At 42.4% G+C, this 17,900-nt stretch overlaps 1 protein-coding gene across 10 annotated transcripts in view; it reads right to left on the bottom strand.

Annotated features, from left to right (window-relative positions):
* The window catches only part of LOC147111144 (RAF proto-oncogene serine/threonine-protein kinase-like), a 95,283-nt gene that overhangs the window by 54,369 nt on the left and 23,014 nt on the right, over positions 1-17,900 (bottom strand). For 8 of the 10 annotated variants that reach the window (XM_086001735.1, XM_086001741.1, XM_086001733.1 and 5 more), the window contains 6 exons: positions 14,231-14,456; positions 11,450-11,556; positions 4,928-5,030; positions 4,689-4,837; positions 2,606-2,731; positions 2,348-2,501 (listed from right to left, as the gene is read on the bottom strand). In XM_086001735.1, the coding sequence (XP_085857861.1) occupies positions 2,348-2,501; positions 2,606-2,731; positions 4,689-4,837; positions 4,928-5,030; positions 11,450-11,556; positions 14,231-14,434 (843 nt within the window). In that variant the 5' untranslated portion in view covers positions 14,435-14,456. Of the gene's footprint in view, positions 1-2,347; positions 2,502-2,605; positions 2,732-4,688; positions 4,838-4,927; positions 5,031-11,449; positions 11,557-14,148; positions 14,168-14,230; positions 14,457-14,552; positions 14,724-17,900 lie in introns of those variants that run through there. The other 2 variants (XM_086001732.1, XM_086001742.1) reach the window with 2 other exon arrangements.

Below are 17,900 nucleotides of genomic sequence, written 5' to 3'. Positions count from 1 at the left end.
CTTGTGAGCAGTCTAACAAATTTCCTGGAATAACTTACAAATTTGGAGAAGGTTCTGGTACTAGCCAGCCATGAAACAATCTAATTTTATCCTCCTCCACTGGCATCTCCTTCGTTGAAACCACAAACCTTGAAAACTGAACACTATTTTTATCAAAGTTCCCACCTCTCAAATTTTCCATAGAATGTTAGCTCTCAGGATTTGCAGGACTGCTATTGGATGGCAATTGTGGTTTTTCATTATTTTACTCTACAACAAAATTGCAGACAAGTACATATCACCAGGAACCACTGTTTATCAAATTCAAGAAAGTGGCAGATATATCTATCAAACAGGACGATCATAAATTTGTAGAATCCAGGGAGTTATGAGAATGGTCATGAAAACATTCTCTGAATAACAGCCAACATCACAGATCAATTTTCAAAACAATTTTAACTCCATGTACTCAACTAACTAAACAATCCAAAAGGAATACCAAGGGAAATGTTATTTTAGCGGTAATTTTATTTAAATTCCCTATAATCTCCCCACAACCAGAACAATTTCTCTTCACAAACAAGACTGGACTAGAAATGGAGATTCATTGTTTCTGTTCATTAGGGAAACCCTACACATGGCCTCAATATGCCCTTAACTTTACCACAAAGAAAACTGAAACAATCTGCAGGAATTTTTTTTTACTGAACTGGCTTGGTGATTGTGAATGAAGGAAACGGGAAAATCTTTGTCCAAAGAATGGCGGATCTACCAAGACAAGTTCAATGAAGAGTGTAGAAGAGCATGCCGGGAGCAGCATGCCTAAAAATGAGGTGCCAACTTGTTGAAGTTATACACACAGGACACAAATACACCAAGACAAAATGCTGCAAAACAATCTATAAAATAAAATTGCTATAAAAGTTATTTTGTGCAACTGCAATTTTGTTGTGCTGCACAAGGAGCTGAAAACATCTCATCTGATCAGGGTCAGAAAACAGTAAAGTGTAAATATGTGTGTGTAAATATGGGGATAGGGGGAATTATTTTGGCCAAAGAATGAAAACAGGTGCTAAATGGGTGCTGTGCCTGTTTGACAATTCGGATTTAGCATGCAATTTTTGGGCTAATTGATGATTATCACAATTTGAACATGTCTGCAGCCACTAACCAGAAACCTGCAGGTTTTAGCACTCAAGTGCTGGCTAGACACAATTTTCATGGAACAGTATATGTGGGCTCCTCGCACCCACTTGCACTGAAGGTGTGGAGCGCTCTGGCTGGCACACAACAGCAAGTTGCAGGATGGCTCAGGGACCGAGGGAGAGGGTGCATAGGTTATCAGATGCAGCACTGGAGGCTCTGGTGGAGGAGGTCCAGGGGAGGAGGGGTATCCTGTACCTGCAAGGGCCGGGGGGGGGGGGGGGGGGGGGGGGTTGGTTGGCGGGGAGGACACCATCTCACCCGCCTGCAGCTGCTGGTGCTGCTCTGCCTGGCCTCATGTCCTCCTCCCATTCCTCATCCAGACCAAGGGGGACCCCTAGCAAGATGCCTATGGCCAAGCACTCCTTTCTCCTGGTGACTCATAAGGTGTCCAATAAGGTGGAGTAGCACAGCACTTTCTCTTTTTAGGTGAAGTCCTCGGAGAATTTCCAGAATAAATGTTGCTCGAGTGTTGGTGAAGTCTTGACAAAGTGTCCCAGAATGTCACCTGATGTGTTTCAGGGGTCCTCTTCGCAGCTCCAGCAGCAATGACCATGAAATGATGAATATCTCCAAGTAGAGCTTGAAATCAACATCAACGCCATATTTACTCCCAAACAGCTGGTCGCTGTTAGGAAAGGACGTTAGTTGAAGCGCTAGCGACCAAAATTCCGTGCAGCCTCTTTAATGAGCACTAGCAGGCATTTTAAATGGCAATCAGCTGTTTAACTAGCTTCTGGGTGGCTGTTCCTAGCCCTGGCTTCAACTCCTTTACCAAGATGGCATCTTGTGCAAACTGCTGTTTCAGCTCAAGACCCCAACTTGGCCACCTCTTTACCGCCTAAAGTATTCGGCAAAAATCACCCCCAGCACTCAAAATGTGACAGTACAGCGAGTGCAAAATTTCAAAAAATAGGGAAAGCAATTTTTTAAAATTAAAGTGGAGACTATAGGAAAAAAGCATGACTATAGGAAAAAGACATAACTATAATGAAAGTAATATTATGATGTGTGCAAACTATAATGGCAATTACAAATTAAATCTACTAGCCACAGCCAAGAGTAGCCAACAAATGCCTGTGTGTTCTGAGCAGCTGCACGCTCTTAAGCACATACAAGTTCAGGGGGGTTCCATCAAAGCACCTGGGAACAAGTGTCATTTTACCTCGATAATGCTGTTATCAATCGGCATGTTGGTGCTGGACATGTGAACATTGGGAGTGGACGAAGACCTTTGCCGCTGGCAGAGCTGACCTTGTGTGGACAAGAAAGGCATGGGACAGTTGAAGGCATGAGAGGTGGAATGCCTGTACTGCAAGCTGAAAACAAGAAAGGAAAAGCACAAGCCAAGAACAGTCAAAAGAAGCAGACAACAAACTGATGGAAATTCTTCTTTGAAATTAGTTTAACGCTTCCAACTTACCTCTCAGGAAGTCGTGAAAAAGACTCGCGTACTCGGCGTGTAGTCATCTGCGTAATAGATGGCACTACCCCATCACTGTTAGAAGATGAGAATAGTCTGGAGTATGGCGTGGCTGCTTGATAAGCTCTGACAGAAAATGGAAAAAGAAATGAGCTAGCATTCTGAATATTTATAGTGCAAGAATTGCTTAAAAGACCTAATTTATTTACTGAAATTATTTTGCAATTAACAAAGAAAACATCCTTGAACATAGGATAAATAACAAAATTACCACATATTTTGGGGAAAATGAAATAAAACAAAATAAAACAAAGTATTTCCAACAAGGAGAGAAGATGGTTTTTAAAATATCAGCCTTTTGAGAAAAAGTCATGCCATGAACCTGAAGGGACCAAAGCAGTGGGCCGTAAAGTCCTTTTATTTGGAACATGAGTTTGCAGTACTCTCTTGTGGCAAAATGTTTAAAGAATGACTGGAATATGCAACCTCAACTCTTCCTTCTCTCTCCTACAGGTAAAGAGTCCACTGGTCAGCTGCAGGCAAATTAGGGGAAGGATAATCATTCAAGTGTCAACCAAAGGGTGGTGTTGACAGGCTGTGTCTTTCCATCCTTCCACCAAATGGGAGCTGTACAATGCAACCAATTGGGAGAAAGAAAGACTTGCATTTATATAGCGCCTTTCACCTCAGGGCATCCCAAACACTTTACAGCCAATTAAGTACGTTTGAAGTGTAGTTACTTTAGTAATGTAGGAAACACGGCAGCCAATTTGCACACAGCAAGCTCCTTCAAACAGCAATGTGATGATGATGACCAGATAATTGTTTTTTTGTGATAAATATTGGCCAGGACATCAGGGATAACTCCCCTGCTCTTCTTCAAAATAGTGCCATGGGATCTTTTACATCCACCCGAGAGAGCAGACATTTAACGTCTTATCTGAAAGACGGCACCTCCAACAGTGCAGGACCCCCTCAGTACTGGAGTGGAGTGTCAGCCTGGGTTTTTGTGTTCAATTCTCTGAAGTGAGACTTGAGCCCCACAACCTTCTGACTCAGAGTCAAATGTGCTACCAACTGAGCCACAGCTGACAAAGGGAAGAGAAGGAGCAGACAAAAGAGGGGGGGGGAAAATTATGATAAGTCATTCTAATACAATTCGTACCACAGTGACTTACTAATGCCCTCAGTCAAAAATAGTTTATATTATACAAATAGCTAACCAGTTACTGTACTCCGACAAAGATCAACAAATTGTTAAATTAAAATTACAGGACCACAGAATACATGAAACCGAAACACCTTTCAGAAACGTCCTGAATTCAGGTACCCAATGGCTCAGCAAGTTTTCCCAGTGAGTAGTTGAACCATGGAGACCAGAATGTCCCAGGTTTCGTCCCCAATCTGTGCTGATATAAGCCGGAGTAACCCTGTTAGGTTACAGTTCTAGGATTGACCCTGGGATAGGAGGAGCAAAAATGGTCAGGGTTGCTCCTCCTGTTTGCTATTCAGGGACCCCAACTGGAAGTGCATATGTGTGCATATTGGGTGAGGACAGAATAAAGTTCAGTTGTGATGCCCCCACCATCTAATAGCCTGTGACGCTTATTGTCAAAGCTCATATGTGAATAATCATCACTTAGCCAAGATACTGGAAGGTAACATATTCCCACTAAACTGTACCCTGGCAACGAATCAATGCCTTCAGAAGAGAAGAAGGGAAGGAGAGGAGGCAAGAAGAGGAGGAAAAAATGTTCAGAACTCCACTGTAATGGCAGATTCCCATAGGAACTAACAAGTTCAAGCAGCTGGACAACTGCCTTTAGCAAACATTCTATCTCAACCAGGAGTAGTAACTATAGAGTTTTGCCCTGTAAAGCCCTTTACTGGCCATAGTGAATAAACTCTAACAGTTTAATACACTTTTAACATCAATTATTACCTTTGAGATTATACCATGGTCTCAGCCACAGTCTACCTCTATAGACATGATCAATGCCACCACCCCCCTACAGGACGTGTGGTTTCAAAATGCTCAATAGCCAAAACCAACTAAACATATTACAAAAGTTCTCAGAAGTACCTAACGTTACTCCAGTCGATACACATGGTAGGGACTTTGGTGCTACAGTGCTCATGGAACTTGTAGCCGCAGGTCTGACACCGAAAGCCATTCAAAAGAAACTTCTGACAGATATCACAGAACGCCAACTTCAAAAAGGTTTTGCGAACCTTTGAACGAGATAACATGAGAATGGTTTAAAATGGTAAATCTACTAAAGGGTGTGCAAACTGAATTCAAAAGTAAGCTAAAGTACTTACAAAGTTGTGAGTGGTTAAGGGGAGGTGGTCCAGGACTTCCACCACCAGCTCTTCACCAATCAACGAGGTTGCATCTGTGGTCCAATCTATACGGTACTTTGGGCTACAGATGGAACAAGGGATATCAAACTAAAGTTGTTTTTTTTTTTTAAAAAAGGTGAAACCCCCTCTTTTAGATATTTTTCTTCCCTCCCCACACACCTTCAGCAGCAGAGTGAGCATAGCTGACCTACTCCTAAACCTTCAATAATGTTACCTGGAAACCAGCCACCAGGAGCTGCACAGATCGATGGTTCACCCTCCTGTAATTCACTCCTTTTGTTGGAACATGCTTGCCATCTACAAGTCATGGAGCATCAAATATTCAAACCCACAGCTCACCATTGTGTAGCACTGTGCATTAATGTTCCAACACACTACATCACCATGTACAATATTAAAAAGAACTACTGAAAGCAGGACACCATGGAGCAGAAGGTCACTATGGAAAACCTGAATCTTCTGATGTGTCAAGAATTCTTAAGTCATTTCCATGGTAAGTTTGAAAATGCTCCAAATTTTCCATAAGTTTCTGCACTTGGCTGAACACAATTTAAAAGTCTGACTCTCTTATCATACTGTCTCAGAAGGATCCTGGATCACCCCTGTGCCGCAGGCAAAAAAACTTGATGGCAACTCTCCAGAGAGACAATGAAGCAGTCAGGAGGCCCACTCATCAAGGATGAGGGTTGGCAAGGGTGAACTGGCAGCTTCCTCGATATGTCAGGAGAATTTTAAGGCAGGGGAGACCAAGTTTTTAATCTTTGTGAGCTGTGCCGAAGCGTACCACGAGGCCTTGTGGGCTGGGGGGGGGGGGGGGTGCATGGAAAGCTTAAATCCACGTTCCCATTAACTCGCACAATTTTAGGGTTCTGATTTAAGGATTTCACTACCAATGAGGCAGTAGTACTAAAAGCAACCCTTTCCGAACTTTCAGGCTCACAAAATTGACATAGGGCAAACCACCAAATAAGAAATAAGCACAAATAGGACAGAGCTGCTGGGCTTCAAAGACAGGATTGTCAGGGTTGAAGATTGCATGTGGCCCTTCTGTAAGGTATAGAATAGCTATCCAGGAAATGAATCTCTGCTAGCTTTCCACAAAAATAAATCATTGTCCCCATCGCCAGAAAGTCAGTACCAGTGAGTGGCCAATAATCTTGCATGTACTACTTATTGTCGTAGGTTTCTTGGTTTTTAATCACAAGGCTGGTGGCAAAATCCTGAATTTTTAGTCAACATTTTAATTATATATTAATTTCTAGCATGCATTTCCATCATGCTTCTTGCTTACAGTCAAGTGTGGGCAAATTTCTTGCATCTGACTGGCTCATTCACAATTTCTTTATTTTAAATGAACAGCAGCAAACAGGAAATCGGCAATGCTTCACACTATGTTGCAATTAATCTTCACTGTTTCATTATTTGACCATCCTCTTTAACTTCTGTACAGAACCAAACTCCCCCTGCAGTTCCCACCAGTCGTTCACCACCAAGTACACGGCAATGTGTGCACACCTCACCTCCAGCAGCCTGCCCACATTATGCTCTTGTGGGCTACACTACTCCAAACTCCTGCGCTTAGCTGTTTCAGCCTCCGTTGCTTCCCACTCTACTCATGTTTATCCCTCATCTGCCGCTCACCCCACACCAGTAGTTGACTCTTCCATCCCACCATCCCACTTCAACCTCTGCCAGTCACTTCCTGCTCCACAATTAACTAAATACATAGCAGGTAAATCTGGAAGAAAGATGTCTTCTAGTAATATGATGCCAAGTTATGCAAATAACTAATTTGCACTGAACTGAACTGCAGATCAGTTACAAATCATAACCCTTTAGTACAAAAGTTTAACTTTCTGCATTTCCTTAGTTCAAAATTAATGTACATGAGTACAAAATACTGTACTCAAAACAAATTATTTAAATTCTGAATTAATTTAGCTTTTCCTTGTCAACTTACATCATATGCTCTGCTGCCTTCATTACATAATGGAAATGCATATAACACACGTTATTCCTTTCATTATAAAACCGCATATCCTCCAACACACCGTGAGCAACTTGTACTAATTGCATAAACATTTAATCTATCAAATAGATAATATATCACTAACTGTAACAGTTTCTTAATTAATATGAATTACATAGGATATTCGGCACAGAAACAGGCCATTCGGCCCAACCAGTCCATGTTGGCGTTTATGCTCCACACGAGCTTCCTCCTGTCTTTCCTCATCTAAATCGATCAGCATAACCCTCTGTTCCCTTTTCCCTCATATGCTTGTCCAGCCTCCCCTTAAATACATCTATACTATTCGCTTCAACAACTCCCTGTGGTAGCGAGTTCCACATTCTCACCACTCTCTGGGTAAAGAGGTTTCTTCTGAATTCTCTATTTGATTTCTTGGCAACTATCTTATATTGATGGCCTCTAGTTATGCTCTTCCCCACAAGTGGAAACATTCTCACTGTATCCGCTCTATCAAAACATTTCATGATTTTATAGACCTCTATTAGGTCATCCCTCAGCCTTCTTTTTTCCAAGAGAAGAGACCCAGCCTGTTCATCCTTTCCTGGATGTGTAAACCCTCGCATTTCTGGTATCATCCTTGTAAATCTTCTCAGCACCCTCTCCAGTGCTTCTCTATCCTTTTTATAATATGGCGACCAGAAGTGTACACAGTACTCCAAGTGTGGTCTAACCAAGGTTCGATACAGGTTTGGCAGAACTTCCCTACTTTACAATTCTATCCCTCTTGAAATAAACCCTAGTGCTTGGTTTGCTTTTTTTTTAAATGGCCTTGCTAACCTGTGTCGCAACTTTTAATGATTTGTGTATTTGTACTCCTACATCCCTTTGTTCCTCTACCCCACCTAGACTCGCACCCTCCAAGTGATAAGTGACCTCCCTATTCTTCCTACCAAAATGTAATACCTCACATTTATCTGTGTTGAACTTCATTTGCCAATTATATGCCCATTCTGCAAGTTTATTAAAGTCCTCCTGTAACTTGTTGCAGTCCTCCTCAATATTGACTATACCCCCGAATTTGGTGTCATCCGCAAATTTAGAAATTGCGTTTTTGATTCCGAAGTCTAAATCGTTAATGTAAATTAATGTAAATTGTGAACAGCAGTGGTCCTAGCACTGATCCTTGTGGAACACCCCTACCCACTTTCTGCCACTGCTACCCTTTACTCCTACTCATGCTTTCTGTCCTGAAGCCAGCCAGCAATCCATTCGGCTACTTGTCCCCTGACTCCGCATTCTCTGACCTTGTTCATCAATCTATTCTGGGGTACCTTATCGAAGGCCTTTTGAAAATCCGGATAAATTACATCTACTACATTACCATTGTCTACTCTCTGTTACCTCGGTTGGTCAAGCAAGACTTTCCCTTTTGAAATCCATGTGGACTACTCATTATTATATTTTTGGTTTCTAGATGTTCTTCTATTTTCTCCTTTAGTAGGGATTCCATTATTTTTCTAAGCTGACTGGTCTATAATTCCTTGGACATGTTCTATCCCCCTTCTTAAATATCTTCTTGAATATGAAAGACCAACACATCATAGAAAAAAATGATCTATTTGTCTATCACTTGACTTAACTTATGTTTAAGATAGAGCAGTGATTGTATATTTAAATATCATAATTTATAGAGACTCTGGGTTGCACTTATTGCTGATATTACAGTAGCTTCTTCATGAACATTATAGAACAGTACAAGTGCCTTTCATTTTTAGCATAATGAAAAATTCTGTTTCTTCGAATCTACATACAATTGTTCTGTAGAGAGCGGGAAACAGCCAGAACTAGTGTTCCTTACAGGGGAAGCAAGTCAGGAATGAAGAAAACACATTATATATAGCACTTTCTCGGCTTCAGGATGAGCATAACTGATCCTTACTGAAAATCCTTCCCCCCGCCACATTACAAATCAGTACTTCTCTCCGTCACCCCACCACCACACCCCCAATATAGCCCAGCCTTCCCCTTTAATACAATGCTGCAGGCCCACCAGATTCTCCAATTCCCCCAAAACAGCAAGCTGCCCATCAGTGTTCACATGGGCAACTTGCCAGTTAATTTAAATGAGGCCTGGTCATCAAAATGGTTCTGGCCTCTTGCCAATAATCAGTCAAAAAAAGGGGCCCATATTTTCAGTGGCATGCTACCAAAGTCAAATATGTTCATGGTAGAAATCTACAGCACATTATAGCAAGTAATTGCATTTAATGTTATTTAAAAATACTTTGGTCAACATTTTTGCAGAATTATTTGATATTAAAGACTTCTATAAAACGTGCAGCTGTGGTGGAATCTTGTTACATTCCTCAGGCTAGGATCAAGAACAACTCACACAGCTGTTTATTACAGGAAGAACAAATTGGAACTGAATATTGACATCCTTAATATTCTATCAATAATTTATTCAGTGTATAATGTAGATTTGATTGTACTACTGAAGAACATAACAAACCAGTCAGCTATTATTCATACAAAGGCAAAATACTGCAGATGCTGGAAATCTGAAATAAAAAAAAACAGAAAATGCTGGAAATACTCAGCCGGTCAGGCAGCATTTGCAGGGAGAGAAAGAGTTAACGGCCGCAATTTCGCCTACCGAGGCAGGTCCGGTGTTGCTGGGGTGTGACCTCACTGCTGGCTCCATTCCATTGTGAAAAGATTTTACATTGATTGGGCTCGTTAAGCCCGTCCAGCATGTTTCCTGGCCAATTGAAGAAAGCAGGTCTGATGAAGTCTCTTGATGACATCATCAGCCGGTTTCCCTAAAGGGACCATTCGCAAATTGATTGACAGTTCTGCTGTCAGTGTTCTACAGCACTGAGGTGTTGCAAACACTGACAAGCACTGCACCAAGGTGCACGCCTGCACCCAGGCTCTCCCATATGCTTTTGGAGGGAGGCACAGCACGCAGGGAGGTCCTCTTCCCTTCCCATGGGTGGAAGAGACCTCCCCAAGAGATCAACGCAACCTGGTTGCACATTGCACAGGAGGGCACAAGCAGAGATGTTGTTAGGAGGACCAGGCTGCAGTGGCGCAAACCTTTCAATGATCCCAGTAGATCACAAAACGTTACTGCAAAGCCACACTCAACTTCATCCGGCTGTGCCACTCATGACATCCCTATCACTCTGCCTTCCCTACCTTACTCCTGCACATCCTTACTCACACCAACTTACCTTGCACCTCCACCCATCCCTCTCTATCTACATTATCAGTTTCCCATCTCACTAGGCACCCATTACACTCACCCTAGTCCAACCATACCAACTAACAACGCACAATGATAGGCACTTGGGTGTTTTAGCCAATGTTCATGTGAAGTTTCTGTTAATGTGCTGTCAAACATTGAAATCTTTATTTTCAACACTTTGTGTTCTTGGACAGAATTGTATGCACCTTTGGAAGTGGCTTAGTGAGTTGCAGTGAATAGTGAGACATAATGGTACCCCCTGCAATGGTGATGAGTGTGAAAGGAATGGCTTGGGCATTGTAGGGATGCTTTATGGTGTTGGTGTGAGGTGGTGCCAACCTGGTGCATCACGTGGCAACCAGGGTGTACAGCGTCAAGTGAAATAAATCTGGTTATGAGGCCATCCCTCACGTCCCGGGCAGCAACGTGGTCAGGTGCTGATGTCCTGTGCAGCATCAGTTGATTGCGAAGCAGATTGTTGTTGTTGGTGCTACTGGTATGCCTGGTGCTGATCATGTTGGGATTCTGAGGACCAAGGTGAGACAGTTTCAAGGGCACCGATGCTGATGTAATAGATGACAGGTGAACTGGAGAGGACAGAAGCGATCTGTCAATGGCGAGAGGGGTTGTTCAAATGAGGTGGCACTGGATAGAGAGTTTGCTCCAAACACTTGCAACCTGCATAAAGCTCAATCTGTCTTCCAAATGCAGTAGGCAACAGTTTGAGCTTGGAAAGTGAACAGCTGTGAGATGTGAGCTTTTATAGCACTTTTGCAGCTGTCAAGTAATCAGATAATTCAATGCTGAATCCACTCACGACCTGCTGAGCTGACGTGATCCCCGAGCAGCGTATAACCCGTGGGGGAATTCGTAAAATTGAAAGGTAAGCTTAACATAGTATTTAAGTGCCTCTTAACAATCTCTTAATGATCTAAATTGCCTCCCCCACGCTTTGTGTTGGGTCTGTTCAGCGATGACAGACCCGACATCTGGGAGATTAGCGTGGAGGCAGGTTGACAGCGGGTTCCCTACCCGCTCTAGAAAGAGAACATGTTCCCACTCGACCCATTGCTGACCCCCCGAAAAATTCCACCCCCAACGTTTCAGGTTGATGACCTTTCATCAGAACTGGTCATCGATCTGAAACGTTAACTGTTTCTCTCCCCACAGATGCTGCCTGACCTGCTGAGTATTTCCAGCATTTTCTGTTTTTATTTCAGCTATTACTCACAGTAACTGAACGGACAAATGTTCTTACCATCCTTGTGGCAGCCTGAAGACTGCACAGCAATCTGGCTGAAGACCTCGGACTTTCAGAGCCTTTTTGAGACTGTCCTGTACAGTCATGCCTGGTCGCACACTCACCTGCAGTACCACATAAAGGAAGGGCAACAGGTCAGAAATGCATAGTGCTGCTATTTTTAAAGAATGGTTTCCAAGGTTGATTATATAATTTGTACTTCACTGTCCTTACTAGAGCAAAAAGCTGGTGGGGAAGAGGGGGCGGGGAATCTAACGTCACCTTCCCACAAAATTTACAACACCCAAATGCTGTTGGCCATTTTACCTGCACTTGCCCTTTCAGGGCATTTTGTATTTTAGATTTTTCTGTTCATCCACACCCTTCAGGATCAGGGCTAGAGTTAGTTGCAATTTTGATTCAGATGTTTCTCCCCTTCCCACCACAAAGACTGGTAAACTCAAACACTTGCCACCCTGACAAGTGTTAAATATTCAAGAGACAATAAGATAGTCATTATATTTTATACAGTCTGCAGTAAAGAGTCTTACTCATTAATATGGGCGTGGATCTGGGTGTAGCTCACAAAAACTAGTGACTGGCCTGGTGCTTGAATAGTGAAAGCTCTCATAAATCACCTACTGCAAAGAGTCTGTATAACTCTCTAGCAGCCAGGTCCAGACAGGACTTTCGAAATACCAAGGACCATAGCAACATGAACATACTCGTCTCCATTCTCAACTGAAGCAATACCAAGCATGCAGGACAAGTATACAAAGACTAAATATTACTTTTTTCTTCTAAGATAAATACGCTTCTGGCAACTGTTGCCAGTCAGTGACTAGATGCTATCAGACAGCCCTGTTGCCATTGTCCACTCACTGTTTGAATGTCACAGAATATTTAATGCAGCCAATTACAATCAAATAATGATTCCTTATTAGGAACTCATCTATAAGCAGTACAATGTATGTGTTTACTAGTGTTAAATACATTTTTGCTTAGATTAGAGACTTGCCAACTTTCACACTCCTCTATTGACTGACTTTTCAGTTATATGATTTCTTGCATGCTTCTCCTTGTACCAAAGGTGTGCCTGAACTATGAATTTGTATTGCTTTAGCTGTAATTTGACCAGTTGTTGGAAGCATTCAATGGGGAGTCTGTGCAAATCGGGCTGAAAGGTGTGAAAGAACATTACTGAGCAAAAAAAAAACTCATTAATAAACAGTTACAATTATTCTGTAGACAGACATCAATATGACAACTGCATATACAAAATGGTTTGGAAGCTTGATTTCCAGTCACTTTTGGTTGAAATTCACTCCAATATGAAGTTGATTGTACTACAGATCATGTGCTACTGGCTACACAAGAGGTCTACGTAAACACAATGGCTTAACAGTTATAATCAATAAAGCATTAAAGAATATTTCTTCAGGGAGTAAAGGGAAAACAGACCAAACAATCTGTTTCTAGTACTACTCCGTATCTTGCTCACATCCTAAAAGTGCTCAAAGGCAATTCACAAGACAAGAAATTACCTCTTTTTGAACTAAAGAGGAAAGTGTACCCAATAAATCACAATCCACCTGCATTACATTTTTCCCTTCAAGTAGCTTACTTTATTTTAATTTAGAGCTCTATTATCAATTGTAAATTCAATCTATTCTCCCTCAATGGCAATATTGTTTGAAGAAAAATGCAATAATCCCATTCCATCTTGCCAAATCTGTCATAGCCAGGTGTGGGAAGTGTTCTGATATAATCTTCCGTCTTTGAAAACTGCTAGACTGCTTCTATACTATGCATGCCAGATGTTGTCAAACAACAAATTTCTACACTTAGGCCAGTAATCAGGCTACTAGTCTTAGCATGTTTAATATACAACAGAAGCATAACTTTCAAATAATTTTGTCCTCCTATAAATCTACCAAACAAATACTTGATATTTAGATTTTCTGGAGGCATGTTACTCCAACAGTGAACTGGAAGAGCAATTAAAAATTAAACTGAGATTCAGATTAATTTGACCTTTGCTATGCAGTCTTAGGAACAGCTAAGTGTTTTCAAGAGAGTACTTCTGCTACGATGAGCCTATATGGACTCAAGTAAATGAAAAAGAAAAAGCAATAAAGTCAGTGATGACTAGCTGATCATGGGTACATCGACTTACATTAAAAGGAAATCCAGCCTGTACCAGCTTCTGTTGAATGCCTCATTAAAAATGAATCTCTGAATGCTTACTAATTTTCTCTTTTAAAAGGTGCTAGTCACCCTTATGTGACACCCTTGAGCTCAGAGAAGAAAAATGTCTTAAGTGGTGTAATTTTTCCTCAGGGCTGCCTTCAAAGTCATTTAAGGATCAAATAATCAGTGGTACAATTACATTCTAGGTACTTTTGTTTATGCCCTATTCTTTAATAAGTTGCATCTCCATGCGACGGGATACCCATCTACTAGTCCTAAGTTCAGCCTTCGTACTAAATCTCATACCACTCTGGCCAGGAGTCAAGTAGTCAGCAGCTTGAGCTACGCAATCACATTTTAATTTTCCAAGACAAGTACTAAATGGAAGCATTTGTGTAATACTATCCCACCCTCATCTTGCTAGCACTGCAAGATCACATTACTTTGCAGATACTAATTACTTTGATGAAAGGTACTACAGAGGTTGCACCACATACAAAATAAAATGGTTACTTAAAAACAATTACCTCTTTACAGAAAACCTAAAATTCCAAAGGAAGCAAAACTTTTCATATTATTTGGCTTTCCAATAATGGAACATAAATTTACCACTGTACGCTGCTTGTTTGGTAAGTAAACCCGAATAGTGCCCCCTGCTTTGTAAGCATCTGCCAATTTCCCATCCTCAGATTCCCGACGATATGCAAAGTGATGGGCAAAGGTGGGGGAAACAGATGTAGAAACATCATGGAAAACATCTTGTGGACTGAAACCATTACTGATGGACTTCCAGAATCCGAGATTATACTCCATTTTGATCAGACAGGCAGGAGATCTGCAAGCAAAACAAACACAAATTAAACACGGAATGATTCTCTGACTCTATACAGGCTCTCTAAGTATGCAACATTCATCAAGCATCGGAACACACCCATAACAATGAGGTTTGACATAGTGATGCAACAAAGAACTAGAGTTTGCGAGTTTCATTTGTTCCAGTTGGCTTCAGAGCAAAGATGACTGGTTTGAAGCCCCGATTCCAACTTCTGCCAGCCCACAGATATTGATTTCCCAGTCAATATTCGTCTGAAAATGGTTCCCCCAACTCACTAAATCCTCACAAGCCTACAATCACAAAATGGGATTCTAACTGCAGGCTTTGGTATTACGTGCACTGCAGTATTCCAGAATTAGTTCTAGGCCGTGAAATACATGTCAGTTTTAAATTCTGCTTACTCAGTGCCTTTGGCAACTGGTGAACCCTTTGATCCAGCTGGCACCAAGCTACATATAGCACTGAAATAAAAACTAATCTAAAAAAAACCCAAAGCAAATCAACCACAACATTCACTGCAAGCATCATGAAAGTTTACCGCATAGAAAATGCAGAGATCTAGGACTACAGTGTAGCTGCTGCAGTATTCACTGACCCTGATCGGACATGCCTGTGTGACGTGCCGTTTTCAATCAAGTTCTTTTAACAGATTACACTGATTCGAGGCAATGCACTGAATTCACTTAATAGAACTTTTTCTTAAAAATAGTAAAATACACACACTAACCATTGCATATTGTATTAGCTCTCCCCTACCTGTGACCATAAACTACCTATGAAGATCAGATCACTGACATCAATATACAGTTTGGTTCAATGCCAGCCATTATGTTGAAGGAAATTATCCATCTCAATGTCAGAAACTACAGTACAGTACATTGCTTTTCTTTAATGCAGAGGCAATTCTTGTCACGCTGCCAGCATGTCCAGAGAAGTAAGCATCTTATACAGGAGTGCCACAAGATGTACTGCAAGATTTCTCTGAATAACATTACAGCTAAACATTTTCTTGACAGGCTGTGCTACTTAAACAATTAGTTTCAGCTCTTTGATGGCTTAAGTTTTCAGTGTGGAACTGAGGCACACAGACCATGGAAGGTCCTAAATGCAATTCCCATTCTATGCTGAATTAGCTGATCACCACCAGAGTCAGTGGTCGAGGTACTACAATATTCCTCAGCATTCCTGGGTTAGGAAGGGGGTGGGGGGGGGGGGGGAAATCAGTCCCCTCCTAGTCACAATCAGCTACTGGAAAATGTATAATTGTGGACATTGGTTAATGACAGTATCAGACTGTGGTGCTCCTCACAGTGGAACAGCCTTACAGATGGTCACTTGGGTGAGAAACCAGTAGCTGCTTGGTACCTGAAGTTCTGTACCCAGTATGAGACAACATCTTATAACGTGAAGGATTTTTTCTTAATATAAACATTACACTAAGTTAGCTGAGCTGTGCCAGGCAAGAAAGAATATTTGCCCCAGTTCCTTTGTACTAGACAAGAGAAAAATCGACCAGGCTCCCACCCCTGATTACATAGGGATCCCTAGCGAGAGTGTGCACATGTAGGTATTTGGTGAAGACAGGATTAGGCTTAGTGGTGATATCTTCCACAATGAAATAGCCTGCTGCCATTCACCATCAAGACTCACATACGAGTAATGTGCACTTGGGCGATGCATTGCAGGGAGGCTACCACCTGAGCAAATTCTACTCAGTGAGGACATCAACGCCTTCAGAATAAGAGGGAGAAAACTGGAGGAGCAAAATTATATAGAAATTAGTTAATATTGCATGTACAGTGAACAAACTATCCCACATGGGAGCATTGCCCACATGAAAACAGTGCCAAAGCAAAGACACGATACTAGTATACAGTATTCAATGATCCAAGCACATACTTATCCTCTGAGTAACATAATTAACCCTAAAGCATCATAGTCATAGGAGAGTCATAACGGCACAGAAGGAGGCCATTCGGCCCATCGAGTTCGTGCCGGCTCTCTGGAGCAATCCAGTCAGTCCCATTCCGCCGCCCTATCCCCATAGCCCTGCAAGTTTATTTCCCTCAAGTGCCTATCCAGTCTCCCCCGGAAAACATTGAGTGTCTCAGTTTCCACCACCTCAGTCAGCAGCGAGTTGCAGGTCCTCACCACTCGCTGCGTAAAAAAGTTTTTCCTCACATTCCCCCTGTATCTCTTGCCCAAAACCTTAAATCTGTGTCCCCTAGTCCTTGTACCATCAACCAGTGGGAACAGCCTTTCCCCATCTAGCCTATCCAAACCAGTCATAATCTTGTACACCACTATCAAATCACCTCTCAACCTCCTTTTTTAAAATTCATTGATGGGATGTGGGCGTCGCTGGCTAGGCCTGCATTTAGTGCCCATCCCTAATTGCCCTTGAGAAGATGGTGGTGAGCCGCCTTCTTGAACCGCTGCAGTCCATATGGTGTAGGTACACCCACAGTGCTGTTGGGAAGGAAGTTCCAGGATTTTGGCCCAGCGACAGTGAAGGAATGGCGATACAGGTCCAAGTCAGGATGGTGTGTGGCTTGGAGGGAAACTTGTAGGTGGTGATGTTCCCATGTGTCTGCTGCCCTTGTCCTTCTAAGTGGTAGAGGTCGCGGGTTTGGAAGGTGCTGTTGAAGGAGCTTTGGTGAGTTGCTGCAGTGCATCTTGTAGATGGTACACACTGCAGCCACAGTGCACCGGTGGTGGAGGGAGTGAATGTTGAAGGTGGTGGATGGAGTGCCAATCAAGCGGGCTGCTTTATCCTGGATGGTGTTGAGCTTCTTGAGTGTTGTTGGAGCTGCACTCATCCAGGCAAGTGGAGAGTATTCCATCACACTCCTGACTTGTGCCTTGTAGATGGTGGAAAGGCTTTGGGGAGTCAGGAGGTGAGACACTCGCCACAGAATTCCCAGCCTCTGGCCTGCTCTTGTAGCCACAGCCACATGGCTGATCCAGCTCAGTTTCTGATCAATGGTAACCCTCAGGATGTTGATAGTGGGGGATTCAGTGATGGTAGCGAATCCAGCTTCTCCAACCTCTCCTTGTAGCTAAGATCCCCCATCCCCGGAACCATTCTGGTAAATCTCCTCTGCACCCTCTCAAGGGCCCTCACATCCTTCCTAAAGTGTGGTGACCAGAGCTGGACGCAATACTCCAGTTGTGGCCTAACCAGCGTTTTTATAAAGGTTCAGCATAACTTCTCTACTTTTGTACTCAATACCTCTATTTATGAAGCCCAAGATCCCATAGGATTTGTTAACCACTCTGTCTAAATATGTCCTGCCACCCTCAAGGACCTATGCAGATTAACTCCCAGGTCCCTCGGTCCCTGCACACTCTTTAAAACTGTGCCATTAAGTGTATATTGCCTCTCCCTGTTCCTTCTGCCAAAATGCATTACCTCACACTTCTCTGTATTAAATTCCATCTGCC

Source organism: Somniosus microcephalus, chromosome 11 (assembly GCF_052327205.1).
Source record: "Somniosus microcephalus isolate GS21.2 chromosome 11, FLI_Smic_1.0, whole genome shotgun sequence".
NCBI lineage: Eukaryota > Metazoa > Chordata > Chondrichthyes > Squaliformes > Somniosidae > Somniosus > Somniosus microcephalus.
This window is presented reverse-complemented; position numbering and strand designations above follow the sequence as displayed.